Raw genomic sequence first — 15,149 nt, forward strand, 5'->3', positions numbered from 1 at the left:
TTGTTAGCAATTACGTATAGCTAGTAGCTGAAGTTTTGGGACATCATGAAGCAGAGAAACATGATCATGAACAAGGAAAAACAATGGAAGAAATAGCTGGGTAGTTTAGGGGCCGGTGCATGGCCCTAGCTAGTCTGCAAGTATTGCTAGCTTCCTGCAATTCAACGACACATTACTCATCACAATCTGCTATCAACTACCTTTCTACCCTTGTTTGACTTGGATATTTTATCTACCAAAAGGCTAAGAAAACGATAAAAGCAAGGTGGTTAAATCTTTGGCATAGGACCATAAGAACTCATGTCCATAAAATAAATCATACAATAATAGTGATTAAGGAGATAATCAACACAACATTACCTCATACGCTTGACCAGCAAACCAACTTACAAAGGCAAATTGAAGTGCTCGTAACAACGAATCCAACGTAGTCCAAACAAAACAGAAATAAAAATTAAGAAGAAGAAATTAAATATAGATTATAAATTAATAGTAGATGCAACGATTTATTTGTAATTTCCCTCTAAAACTCTCCACCAGGCAGGGGCTCATGAGTACCGTGGCTCATGAAGATAAGCTCGTAAACAATCCCGGCAAGCCCGCCTCCGATCAAAGGTCCAGCCCAGTAAACCCAGTGGTGGTACCAGTTCCAGCTCACCAAAGCCGGTCCAAAAGGCACGGCGGGGTTCAAAGCTGCTCCATCAAATGCTCCACCAGCCAAAATGTTAGCTCCAAGTACAAAGCCAATGGCTAGAGGTGCAATGACTCCCACGTCACCTTTCTTTGGATCAATGGCTGTTGCATATACGGTGTAAACTAGGGCAAAAGTCATTACAATCTCGAAGACAAATGCGTTCCATACAGTCACCCCAGGGGACAAAGTGAATACAGAGACTGTCTGCACAAGATTTTGTTTCCAATATTGTTAATTAGAAAAATATGCTGTTAAATTAGTTTATATTTATGACATTTTTGGATCGTAAGGTTACTTTTCTTAGTTTTATATCTAGCTAGTAGCTACTTACCATGTGATGAGTGGTATATTTAAGAAGCAAGCAAGCGACGGTGGAGCCAAGGAGTTGAGCAATCCAGTACAGAATGCCACGGAGGAGAGAGATGTTGCCGCCAATGAAGGCACCAAAGGTGACGGCCGGATTGACATGGCCTCCCGAGATGTTGGCACTGACAGCAACTCCCACAAATAGGCCAAACGCGTGTGCCAAAGCCACGGCAATCAGCCCAGCTGGGGATGTTGGTGCATTAGATGTGAGTTTGTTATAGGCCATAGTTGACCCTTGTCCAGCAAACACAAAAATTAAGGTACTGATGAACTCAGCCAATGCAGCCTTGAATGCATTAGAATGAAAGTCATCCTGTACCCTTCCGATCGTTATCCGTTCGATGATAATAAAATTACGCATGGTGCTCAATTCTAAGGATCAAAATGGATGGAGAAAATTAGAAATGTTATTGTGAGCTGGTAGTATCACTAGGAAGAAGTGACACTCCCAGGATGTACCTAATTTTGCTAGATGTGAAATCTATGTTCCATTAGGGTGCTTGTGAGCCCCTTATATTGAATTCTCAAAGCGATTGGAACCCTGCTATACCCGGTATCCGATGACCTCTATAAACAATGCTGGGACCACCTCACTAAGCATGCACAGCGAAGCATTCATCTTCAAGGAATGCAAGATAAGAGCTACGTCTTGTGATTGGACTGAAGTGGTTATATGATGTAGTGGGGTATATGGTAACAAATGATTTTGAATAGTTACATAGATTTTTGTAACTAGATAGAATTTATGTTAGATTATACGGAAGGTTTAGTAAATATATTTCTGAATTATTGAGAAAGGTTATGGTGTAAGAAGAAATTTAGTCACACTAATCAGAATAATAATTAAAAAGATTATAATTTTTTTATTAAACTATTAGATCGTGCTTAAAAGTTTTTTAAGAGTTTCTAGAAGTTGTTATCCTTTAACTAGTCATGAAATCGTTACTCAAATAATTGAATTTTTAGATTTTAAAAATTTCATCTCAGGACCTTGGTTTTGATGGTTTTTATGACTTTTTTTTTTATTGTTTTTGGGTTAGAAGTTGTTATCCTTTAACTAGTCATGGAATCGTTACTCAAATAATTGAACTTTTAAATTTTAAAAATTTCATCTTAGGATCTTGGTTTTGGTGGTTTTTATGACTTTTTTTTTATTGTTTTTGGATTTCATGCATTATTCCTTTGTGATTTTAGATTTTTATTTTGTTTTGTAATTAAAGTAAAATTTATGACTTATTTAAGGCTTTGTAAACCTTCTAAAGAGAATTGACTTAAGAATTGTTATTTTAAAGAAAATAAAACCTACAAACATGGAGTTCATATTAACAGTCTCTTTTGCTCATTAAAATTCATGTATATTTTATTTATTTGTTGTTATTTTTAGTTTTCACCTACATCAATTTATCTTAATTTAATTAAATAATGTTATGGGCATACCATGTTATGCTATGCTATGCATGCATTATTTTTTGCATGTTGAAGTCCTAATAATGAATGATTACATAAGCCTAAAGACATGGGAAAATCACTCTACATAGAGCCCATCAATTATTATGGATTATAAGAATAAAATTATAATTTTGCCCTTAATAAAAAAAATCATTTGATCTAAATAGAAAAGTCTTGCCACAAGGTTAATTTGTTATTTTATTTGTTCGAGGGCAACATTTTCTTTTAGAATTTTTTGTAGCAATTAAATTATTGTATTGCCTTTACAAGTTAAAAAAATTGACCTTAGATCTAGAGGTTTTATAGGAATTTTATTTTATGCTAAATAGAAAAGTCTTGCCACAAGGTTAGGAATTTTATTTTACGATAAACGGTGTAATTACTCCATTTTCCTTGTAATTTCATAATATCTTTTTGTAATTATTATTTAGTCCTATGCGTATTTTTATTTTTGTAAAAAAAGAACAAAGTTGTTGACGAGTGTAACGTGTTAACCTTTCCATCGCTTTTAGGCCACGCATGTGGATAACTCTGATGGTCATGTTTTGACTATATCATTTGATTTTTCTCGGCATCCTTTTCATACTTAGGCCGTGCAAGCATGGTGATTCCATCCGGTTTCATGCTGGTTCAATTTTTTTTATTCTTTTCTCTTCTTTCCCATTGATTTGCATGCTACCCCTTGAAAAATCACACCGGCCCTTCAATTTCTTTCCCTTTCAAATTTATTTCTTATTTTTTTTAATTATAATTGTTTTATTTGAAAAAATTATTTTATTTTGAAAATCAATTCCAATTTCATCATTCTTTAATCTTTTTATCTCTCATATTGAGTCTCTATTATTTTGATTGTTATTTTTTTTTATTTGAGGTGTTTATAAAATTGATGTCCTTTTACGATTTCAACCTTCTTTATTTTTTTCTATCATGTATGATCCTAATTTTTTTTGTTGCTATTTTTCTAAATTGACAAGTTTTCTAAATTTTATTTTATCTTTCAATATTAAATTGATTGTGAATTGGCTTTAAGATTAAGCTTGGGTCTAATATTTTAAGAGTTATGATTTTGAATTACTAACTAGGGTTTATAATATTCACCCGAGTTTGTTTTGTTTTTCATGTTGTTAAATTATGGTTTCTTATTTTATATTATATTAGTAAATTAATATAATTTATCTTTTTCTTCCTTAAAAATCCTAGCATCGACTTAGCATTTTTCTTCTTATTCTAGAGAAATTTTCCCCAGCTTGCGGCGTTGCACCCACAGTTAATATAGGTTTATTCAAGTCATTTTTTTTTTATTTTTTAATTTTATATTTTTTTTCGCTTTCAACATTCAATATTTAGTTCATTATAATTGAGTTTTCTAATTTTTCTTGGTATGGGTTCCATGGTTTTATCACGATCTCATATCTCAAAATTGCGGGTTTTGCAGGCAAATCATAGTTGGCTTGGATCAATCTATTATGTTATCATCTCAATAATTTTTTTAAAAAATAACATCCACCATATCATCATTTAAATATTTTTAGTGTTTCGACCATTATGCATTGAATTTTTCACTTCCTAATGTCTTTATATTATTTTAAAGTTGAAAAAAATATTCAAATTGCTACATAGCGCAAGTAAGAAACCTATTATTATATGAATTACTTTCAAAATGTAAGTAATCACCCTTTAAATTGGCATGCACTACAACGAAAGAGAGAGGGAACTTGTTGCACAATGCTAGTTGCAAGAATGTTTTAACAAAGAGAGAGGGAACTTGTTGCACAATGCTCGTTGCAAGAATGTTTTAACATTAAAGAATAATATAAGATTATTATTAAAAATTTATCTAATAATTTAATTTTTTAAGTTAAATTATTTTTATTTAATATTGAATCCGAAGGTTACCACTAGGAAATAGAAAAAAGCCAACAGAATATTTTGTCATCGTTAAAGAAAAACTTGTGTTGGCAATTACTATACCAATGGAATAGACAACAAACATATATATTCTTACCTAAATTTTAAAGATAAGGTATAGTTATAGATAAGAACATGAATTCTAACTTCATACACATCCATAAGGGTAAGTTGTAAGCAATTAACATGACCGGCCAATAATAATAAGGTGCAGTAAAGGATTCAAATGGGTTAAATTCATTTGAACACAAGTCAAGACATGTTATATGATTTCAATGAAAATTGAGAATTACACACTACTAAACTATTTCCAAGCATCACTAATGGGATGATGCAACATGGCTTCATCCACCTCATTATATGAATGATATCATGTCACGTGTTCAAAAATCTTTAGAAATATAAATAATCTTTGTAGTCTAAAAGTGATTGGGAAGTATCATAACTAATTTTTATATGTGATAAGTATCATTCCTCCACCACTACTGGGTTTATATCGAGCATGCTGACAAGTTTTGCACCTGATAAAATTTTCATATTCATCGTGGTATAACAAGAAAAAATTTGAACACATCAATTTTTTGGTATCCTAAGCCAAGAGGTTTCATCATGAATTTTGCATATATCCAAAAACGATCATTTATTACTTAAAATATATATATATATATATATATAATATTAATGACAACATTTATTATTAATATAACTATCAATTAAAAATTCAAATTTTTATTCATAATCTAATAACTAATTATTATTTCTACAAAAAAATAATTTTATGTCAAAATGTGAACTAAACAATAAAATTAACAACAAATAATTGTATCCTACTAATTATTCATTGTTTGTAAAGTTCAATTCAGTCATATTCAACTAAATTAATGCCTTTTAATTATTATCAATTCCATAAAAAATCAATTTTCATAATTTTTTTAAATTTTCAACTTGACAATAAAATTGATAAAATGTACTTGGTAACCATTGAATAACCCATTAATTATTTCTTCAATTATAACACACCTAAATTGCAAAATTAAATTCAATTTTATCAAATGACAAATGAAAGCAACTCCCGTAAGGTCCTAAACAAACCTTATCATATAAATTATACATTAATACAAGAAGATTTTCTAGGAAAAAGCTATAAAATACTTAAATATACAAACACACAACAAATAGTATAAAAAAATCAATAAATTAGCTTAAAAAACAAATGGGTTACAAAACAAAAATGATAGGTTTGCTTACTTGGTTAGCAAAGTTTCATAAGAAATTGAACCAAGAGAGAGATGTTGAACTATTGATAGATTTATGTCGACACCGATAGTTTGGGGTGACTGGATTTATGAATGGTGATCGGATTTGTGAGAAAAAAAAGAGGAGGGGGTTGCTTGTTTTTAAACATGGAGAAGAAGAACAAAGTTGGGGGAAGAGAAAACTATTGAGTTTTATTTCATTTATTTTTTTTTTGATGAAATATCTGTAAGAAACTCTCTCAAACAAATATTGGTGTCATCTTTCCAATGAAATTTCTAACATAATTTTTATTTTTTTTATTCCATTAGAATTTATTGATGGAAAAAAATATGTTATAATTTTTATCAGAAATTATTGACATAAATTTCATGTTATTATTTATATCAGAAATTATGATGAAATATTTTTTATTGGTATTTCTATTGTTCTTTGTTAATTTATTAGTAGTGAAAATACTCCTAGCCCGCCCCCCGGATCATGTACTGATTAATATATACTGTGTAGCATTTTAAGAATTTTAATTTGCTTGATTAATTAGTTGTGAACCCATTATTATTTTTTGAAAGACTTAACTAGATAATTGAGAGCCTCTCTGGTCGGGTTAATTATAGCTGTAAAGTTGCTTGCTTTGCCTTTTACATTAATGATAAGAAATATATTGGGACAAACTTATGCCGGCGCTGCGGTCATGGGGCTCAATTTGTTCGGGTTACAGGCCAAAAAATTCATGAAGAAAATGAAACCCTAATTTCACCATAATTTCACTGAATGTATATTCAGTATTATGTAGTTTTTATAAATATAATTTATTTTAAAAAAAACTATAAATTGTAATATTTTTAGCCAAGATTTCAAGATATTTTTTAATGAATTCATACAAAATTGCGAAATAATTTAAAATATATAGATGAAACAAAACACAGACTGCACAAAGAGTACAATAGAAAAAAACGAAGTATGGGTTAAATTAAATAATATCATTGTTGAAGGGTGGATTCAAACCCATATCTTTAGCGTCAGGTTCAAATCTCTTGATCTAGTCGGCTAGTTGGTTTCGAATCCCTACTTTTCAACTACCGGTCCTGTGCATCACCAGACATTCTATGTGGAAAGAGTCTAGCTTACTTCCTGAGCTGTTGGCGATAAGACAAGGTCTCCTGGTGGGCATGGGACAGGTTCGAATCCATCGTACTTACAGAGAAGCTAATGCGTTTACAGGCTACATCGGAGTTTACGCTCTGGGACCAACCTCTTCCAGGAATGGGCGATCCTCTCCTGTAGAAGCATAGTCTTTCTTTTCTTTTCCACTGCACCTAAAAGATAAAAAAGGTTAAAAATGTGAGATTTCACTCATTTTAAAAAGAAATCCATGCAACAGTAATTAGTTTAAAACTGGTACATTGTCCTGTGCTAAACAGCAGGCTGTGATCGCATCATCTATATTCATCAACTCTTCATCTATATTTTTCAGAAAGTAATTTTTAAAAGATTATTTTTTAAATTTTTTTATGTTTATTTACTATTAAAAAAATTGTTCAACAAAAAATATTTTTTATTCAATAAAAATATTTTTTAATCAAAAACATTTAGCTTGGTTTTTTTAAAAATATTTTATTTTTAAGATATCAAACTCTTTATTAGAAAAATTTATATACATCTTATACAATATAGTTTTCAAGGCAACTCTTTTAAATGGTGTTGAAATTATTTAGAAAATATCATAAAAAATATTAATAATATTCAATAGACTCAAGAAAAATACATATTATAGAACTTTTTATTGCACATATCTATTTGATATAATATCTAACTTAGTTGGTCCTCCAATTACATATCAACAAAACATATTTAAAAATCAACTTCAATTAAGGTTCATTTGTTGTTCTACAATAATAAATAATAAAACACACCAAATAAATTTTATTATTTATATTATAAATAATTGTAACCAATAATTTAGCTTTATACTTATCATAAAAATGAGTATCATCAATATTAATTAGAGAATTACAATATTAAAACTCATCAATTGAAGTATCAAATTCCCAAAATATTCTTTCAAATATTACCTTATTCCCACTAATCATTTTATAATACTAAATGACAATTATTTTTAGATATAAATATCTAATAGTTAGTAGAGTTTTAGGTAGGTTTTGAAATGACTTTTTGTATGTACCAAATAATTTCTTCAATATTTTTTCTTTGTCATCCACACTTTCCAAAAAAAGACTTTATGCCCATAATCTCTTTACACAATACCCTGAATCATGACAACTTTTTATTTTTAGATTTGAGGAAACTCTACCTCTTAGAAAGTGTATTTTATGGGTTTAGATGAATGAGTAAAATTCTAGATGTTCCAGGCTCTTATAAGAGATACACACCCTAACTTGAACTCGAGATTTGTTGTGCAGATCTTAAACTCTTTGTCATCATATTACACCCTTTGGGACCCTGAATCATGAAAACACTTGTACTTAACTTTTGTTTTTAATATAATTGTCAACATTACCTCAACAATTAGATCCAAGTCATGTTTTTAATATAATTGTCAACATTACCTTAACAATTAGATCCAAGTTTGACAATGGCACTGCAAAATAAAAAATTCTGACATATGTATACCCCTTTCAATTTTATAATTTCTCATGAATTAGATCTTTGATGATATCTCCAAGCAAAAATCATTTACAAACTAGTTTTTAATCACATTGCAAGTGAATATAAAACTTTGTCGAATGATGAATATTATATTAAAAAAATTCTTTATATGTTACCGCTTTACTGCATTAATATATTTAAATTTATCTCTGAATCTTTTATCAACCTCTAACTCATCAATTTATAAGCTTGCATACCTACACGATCAACCCAATCATTGCATTGATATTAGTCATCTACGCTAATAATCTCAAATTGAGGAGCAGGAGTTGTAATGTATTAGTTAACAAGCTCAACTAACTCAACACTAACATCCATTATTTATTAATTCACAGTACACAACCACCTAAAATAATTAATTATTTAACGGAATAACATAATTATATCTAATTAACAAATTAAATTACATATAATTAACTTAATTTCAAATTCAAAACCTTTAATTCAATAAAATCAAATTGACATTAATTAAACATAATTTACATTGAATTAATTGAAAAGAAGTGTTAAATATACCTCTAGAAATAGAAAATGAAATGTGAGTGGTGATGATTACCGGTGATATCTGTTTTGATCTGAGTACCCTGCCACTGGTAGAGAGAGATAGAGAAAGGTTACTACAAGTAGAGCTAAAGACAGAGATGGGTGATGCAAAGAGAGATAAGTGTTACAGGACGTCTTGTATATATATATATAAACTCCAGTATTTCCATTTGCATTCCCTTCTGCACGAGTACACTGACATGAAACAGCAGAATAAAAACAAGATCAGGATAACTGCTTTTACTCTGATAGCTGGAGCAATTTTTCGGCTAGTCATCCTCGTATTTCCATTTTTGGAAGAACAAACCACCAGCTGCTGTCTGCAATGTCTTTCACATAATTGTTTCTCCTCTTAGTTTTGCCAACTTAGCCTTAGCATGTCAAAATGAAATCCAACTCCCACAGACGGAATCATTTTTGTGCTAGAGTCCGCTAGAGGTCATACCACAGATCTATATTTGGGTGTCCACATGAGCAGGAACCTTGCCTCCGTGATGCAATAATACTTAACAGAGTACACAACTGAAAAGGCCAAGGAAAAAAGATAAAATTTATTAAATAAATAAACTTGAAAGAGAAGGCAGCTTTCTATTCGACTGGTTTAAGCATCCTAAATATTTTCCAAGGACAGTTGAGAACCCAATTCGGCCCATGGGGGAGGCTTTTATGAGACACATACAGAAAATTATTGATTGCACTGACAATAACTTGAATTATCAGGATTTGTTAATTTCTCAAGTGCTTATCAGTAGAGAGTAACGAGGGTCATGAAACAAGGAAGAAAATGCAGAAAAATTAAACCAACCAGTCGAAGTCTCACTAAAGAACATCATTCTAAGCTGTTTATATAGTTGCGTTTGAAAATTTGGTATAAGAAACACTGGCACGCGCCGTGCTCAAAGAGGCATACATTTGGTATAAGAAACACTGGCACGCGCCCGTGCGCAAAGAGGCATACCATAGCTACAAGAATGACTTCTTGGCAGCACCAGCCAGCTTCAGTTCTGAATTCTGCATAAATAAAAAGTACCCCGGTGAATAACAAAGATAAAATAAAAAATGAGAGAATGTTTTAGAGCGAGGCTAAAGCAAAATATAATGCAATGATTAAATGCTGCCAACTCCTCGGTTTTCAGGTTGGAGCTCACCAATCACCCCATACAGCTTCAAAAGTTATTCAAATCCTTGCACTGCAAATGCATCTCCAAGTCAAGCTTCTAGTAGCTTCAACTTCATTGAGGAAAGTCATAATCCTAGCCATACGGGTGCAGCTACAAGAACTTCTTCTGTCTCTCAGCTCCAATAATGGTCATATCAGCTGTGACTCCAAACTCTCTGCATGAATTCATATATTTTCCTAGTAAATCCCTCGGGGCATTTTTCCCTGTTAACTAGGGGCTAAGACCAGAAATTTAATATAAGAAGTTTCAGAAAAGAAAAGAAAAGAAATTCCAAATAAATAAACAACAGATAACAACCAACTCCTGAATGTATTTAGCAAAAATTAAAACATAAACACAAAAATTCAGAGAATTATTTAAATTGCTAAAAGCGCACCTTGGTATAGGTAAAGCAGATCGATCAATCTGCTTCCATTAACTCACTAAAGCCATAGGTCAATGTGCTGTCCAAATTACAAGGTTCAGAAATTCTGACTATGTTGGTGTTCCTCACCGAGTTTACTTGCCTTGGAAACAACTTGCAGGTTGTGCCCTTCATGATCCAGGCTGTCATTTCTGGTTGACTTTCAAAAGCATTAAGAGGAACTGGATTTCCATCCTCTAGTTGCACACCACACACAAATGGAAGTCTAAGAGTAAGGAAACTCTCTGGTGGCCGTAGAACCACTTGACATCCAAGGCTGCATTGCGACTTTTGCTCACGGTCTGCAACTAATGGTGGGAGGCACGATGCCTATATACAAGCTCACCAACATCATCCCATGACAAAATGAACAGTACTAACAATAAATACTTAATATTTGCAATAAAAGAAAAGGAGTTGTCAAGCTAAAAAACAATGAAAACCACGATAGTATTCCAAGACCACACTGGGGAAGTCCAGTTCATGAAGGTAAAGAACTCCCAGCGCATGCTGAATGCACTTCATTAGATGTATAAATACCATGTTGATGTATATACCCTAAAGAGAAAGGCTGGTATACCGCAAATTGTATAACTGGGCATGTGGCCAACACAACTGGAGATAGAGGTGTTACCTGCAAGCAGATTCTAAACATTAGGTTTTTTACAAGTGAAGACAATATTATATCTTTCACTGTTGCAAAAAAAAAAAATGTTGGTGGATATGATATATTTCTGTCCTTCAACAGAGCAGTCCTCTGAAAACGGGTGGCCTAATTTTGAGGTTATTGATTGTTTACTACCACTTCACTTTCCCATCGAATAACAAGCACACTTGAGATGTGCCAGCATTCACTTTGTTTTGTGTGGTCAAACACTCTATAGAAAAAACTGAATTATACAACTAGGAGGCATCCAAATCATGTTCTCAATCAAACGGCAGTAAATTTTTCCTTTTATTGCAACAGAATGAAACGAAAATGCTATAGAAAATTAAAACATTTTTCGTAACAAAAAATCTTTTCTGACTATATATGTATTGGTTATCTGAGACCAAAAGTCCCACTGGTGTAGCTGAAGGATAACAATTTAATAATCTCAGAAAACATTAAGATCACTGACAAACACCCACCACCGCCCTGAGAAGCCAGTAAAGAAATTCTGCCAAAATAACTCGATCCAACCATGACCATACTTCACTGATGATACCGCAAACTTAGAGTTATCCCACATAGCTAGAATGCCCCCTTTAGTACCTTCAGCCTCATTACCAAACCAAGAAACATTGTTAACGTTCCATAACTGAAAACCCAATCTATCTGAGTAACTTTGTAACTTAGTTTCAAACACAAAACAAACCTCTATATCAAAATCCCTGATTAACTTTGAAACTGTCCTCTTCTTTCTAGCTAACCCCAAACCACAAGAATTCCATGAAAGAATCTGCATAAGAAAAGAGATTTAAAATCCTTACAGAACAAAGAGGAATAACTGCTCACTGGGATGCTTCCCAATCAACCTTCTCTTTACGCCTCTGCTGATTTATATAGAATGTGAAGTCATCTAAATTGTGAGGTTTATCAATTTGCAAAGCCTCTCCTATTTCCAGCATTAAACAAACCTCATCACCCTCAGAAGGTTTATTGTTTTCGCCATGTGCTAGCAAGTTCCTCCTGTTACACCTCTGAATTGTTGAGTCCTCAGTATCCATCTCACTCTTGTTAACTGTTTCATTTAAATTGCCATCAGCTGTAATCATCTTTGTACGTCACAACTTCGTTCTTTTTTTTGCAGATAGAGCAACTGCACTGTCTTTTGTGTTTGCTTCAGAGCCTAAAATAACACGATGATTCATGCGCTGTGGTTCCAGAATTACTAAGGCTTGAGGATTCTATGTTGATTGAAGGGCCAAATCGTTGTTTGATCCAGATAAAATAGGGAAAACATCAGATGGGCTTCGAGATCCACTGTCCATGTGAGAATGAACATTTTGATCATAAACTGGACTTTCAATCTGGGCCAATACAAAGGAGTCAAGGCCCAATGAAGCTGCAGGGCTTCTAACATCTTCTCTCAAAATAGGAGTGCCTCGTTCCATATAGAGGGTAAGAGCTTAGGGAATGGGACTGCATTTTATATAGCTGCTGTCAGAAAAAAGGAGGATTGTATGCCGTAATTTAGGTTTGTTGGTTTCTCAAGAAATATCGTGCATTTTGAAAGAAATTAATGTGTAGAAGAGAACCCACTTTGCAACAGGCCCTTAGAAGATTCATAGTACCTTGCACCCGCGACACGAATCAAACTCCATGAAGATGACTGAATCGGTCCTATATTGCTTCCCTCTGGTAATTGGATAGAAGAAGGAGTTTGTCGCAATCTGTGAAGCAATTGGAAGTATTTGCTGATTCAAAATTTACATAGTAGTTGACGTGAAAGACCACAGGCACAGGCATGAAGGAAAAAATATCAACTTGAATGAGGCTTGACTGGAGCTCCTGTAAGTGCCACGCCATTATCAACACTGTGTCGCTGGTGCATGCATTGTTTCCCTGTCAAACTAACAGCATCACATAGTTGCCTCCCAGATTTCCAGATGGATGAGCATTCATCCTCCAACCTTTTAGCAAACTGCAGAACTGCAGGTCCCCTGACCATTGACAGGAAAACACGCATTGCTTTTTCTAAATTGGCCTCGTGCTGTGCAGTGGGATAACAAACAGGCAAACCCCTCAAATACTCATATCCTTGGCAGTTGGAAGTGCTTTCTCGCACCACATAGTCGAAACTTCTCTTTTAAGTCCTCTGCTATTTTCCATCAAAGATGCTGCAATGTCTAGAGGAGCCATAACTCTTGAAGCTCGTTCAACTTGAGTTGAGCCAGTGTTTCGTTGACGAGGTTTCCTTTTACCAACTTTTGTTTCATCAATACTCCCACGTTTTGCAGAAAGAACTCCCTTGCTTTTTAATAAAAGTTTTTATTTAAGGATATTTGTAATAAAAATAAAATACCTTACACCATGTAATTGTTTTAATAACTTAATTAGTTAAAAAAATCCTGAATATTAAATAAATGCAGTTGGATCCTTGAATGTAAGGAATTTAATTACGCACCTTAACCCAAGTTATTTTCAATTGGGGTTTTATAAACCCCAGTTGAAAATGTGTTTGATCAAACCTTCGTGCATTTAATTCATATACGTTTTTTTAATAAATATCGTATCCTTCTGTTCTTTATTTATTTTTTTCAAGTCAAAGTAGTGTTTTTGAAACATAAAGATATGTTATTTTTAAAATGTCATATGCTCTCACTATAAAGTAAGTGCTATTTAATATAAACTAAATACATTTTTAGTACTAATTATACAAAGACATTAAAAGTCAATTTGCTAGCTAGCAATGCAAGAGAATATTATTAGATAAAAGAAAAAGAAAAAAGAGGCAAGTATATATCTCTAACACCAGACCAACTTACATCAAGGTCTTCATATTAAATTCTTTTAAAATTTATGATGATATAAAGATTGAATTAGGTATTATCAACACCCTTATTAGTTTTAGATTGAATTAGGTGTTATCAACACCCTTATTAGTTTTTAATCAAGGCATTCTATAATTAAATTCTATAACCAAGCAAAAATAAAAAATGTTTATAATTATTTTTGGTTTTTGTTCTTTTCCTTCGAGTTTTATACCTTTTTAATTTCTTAAGCATTAAAAGTACATGTATGTTAAATTAAAAACCTTATCAGTATCAAATATTACATGCTCATTTGATGCGGTCACCATTGCTAAATTTTACAAAAAAAATATTCCAACAACTAACAAAATATAATAGTGTAAAACTAAAGTAAAATAATATAATTTTATCAGAATATTTATTAATGACTGGATTATTGACCTTTATATAGCTATATAGAGTGTAAAATTAATTTTTTTTTAACACATTAATTTTTTGTAAGGTTGATGTGACCTGGCTTTTTTTGTAAATTTAAAAATAATATGGATAACTGATAAAAATATAGTTTTATAAAAAAATAAATTTAAAGCAATAAATTTAAAAAAATTTGAGATAACAATATATTAAATTGATTTAAGTCAACTTGATGTAACTTGTTAAATTTATGATTCGAATTATAAAACCAATATAATCTTGTAGAAAATAAATTGAATCAAATTATAAATCATAATTTTTAATTAATTTAATATAAAATAATAAAATTAAAAAAACTTGAGTTAATTGGATTAATTAACTAAACTCGTGACTCGATTTATGATATTATGATAACTTAATAAAAAATTAAAATAAATTACGATACTGATAACTTAATAAAAAAATTAAAATAAATTACGATATTAAATACCAAGAAAACTAAATAATAATGGATAAAACTAGAAATTAAAAAAAATCAACATTTCCTTATTAATTAGTTGTTGTTAACAAATATGAAAGAATAAAATTAAAAATAAAAATAAACAAATTACTGTTTCAATTTAAGTGAACATGAGGAATTTAACAATGATTTCTCATTCTATATTTGCTATGATGAGGCATAAATTTTTAATTTTCAAACCTAGAAAAAAAAAAAGAATTAGAATAAACTCTACCATCTTCACAACAATGTCCACGTAATATCAAAATTCTTTAATTTGCACCCAAGGCAACGACCCAGCAGTGGAATGGCATC

The 15,149-nt window shown here is 31.6% G+C and overlaps 1 protein-coding gene across 1 annotated transcript; it reads right to left on the reverse strand.

Moving 5' to 3' along the window:
- Positions 1-268: 268 nt before the first annotated feature.
- LOC105128348 (aquaporin TIP1-1-like) lies at positions 269-1,587 on the reverse strand. The gene is made up of 2 exons (XM_011029964.1): positions 1,026-1,587; positions 269-898 (listed from the first exon to the last, which is right to left on the reverse strand). The coding sequence occupies exons 1-2, from the start codon at positions 1,419-1,421 to the stop codon at positions 524-526; spliced, it is 771 nt and encodes a 256-aa protein (XP_011028266.1). The 5' UTR covers positions 1,422-1,587; the 3' UTR covers positions 269-523.
- Between the last annotated feature and the right edge of the window lie 13,562 nt (positions 1,588-15,149).

Source organism: Populus euphratica, unplaced genomic scaffold (assembly GCF_000495115.2).
Source record: "Populus euphratica unplaced genomic scaffold, PopEup_1.0 scaffold14.1, whole genome shotgun sequence".
Classification (NCBI taxonomy): Eukaryota; Viridiplantae; Streptophyta; class Magnoliopsida; order Malpighiales; family Salicaceae; genus Populus; species Populus euphratica.

Bases quoted from the DNA above. Each gene is read 5' to 3' on its own strand.
- LOC105128348 (XM_011029964.1), bottom strand. From the start codon at position 1,421: ATGCGTAATTTTATTATCATCGAACGGATAACGATCGGAAGGGTACAG. The intron at 899-1,025 runs GTAAGTAGCTAC...AATCTTGTGCAG, and splicing joins AATATACCACTCATCACATG to ACAGTCTCTGTATTCACTTT.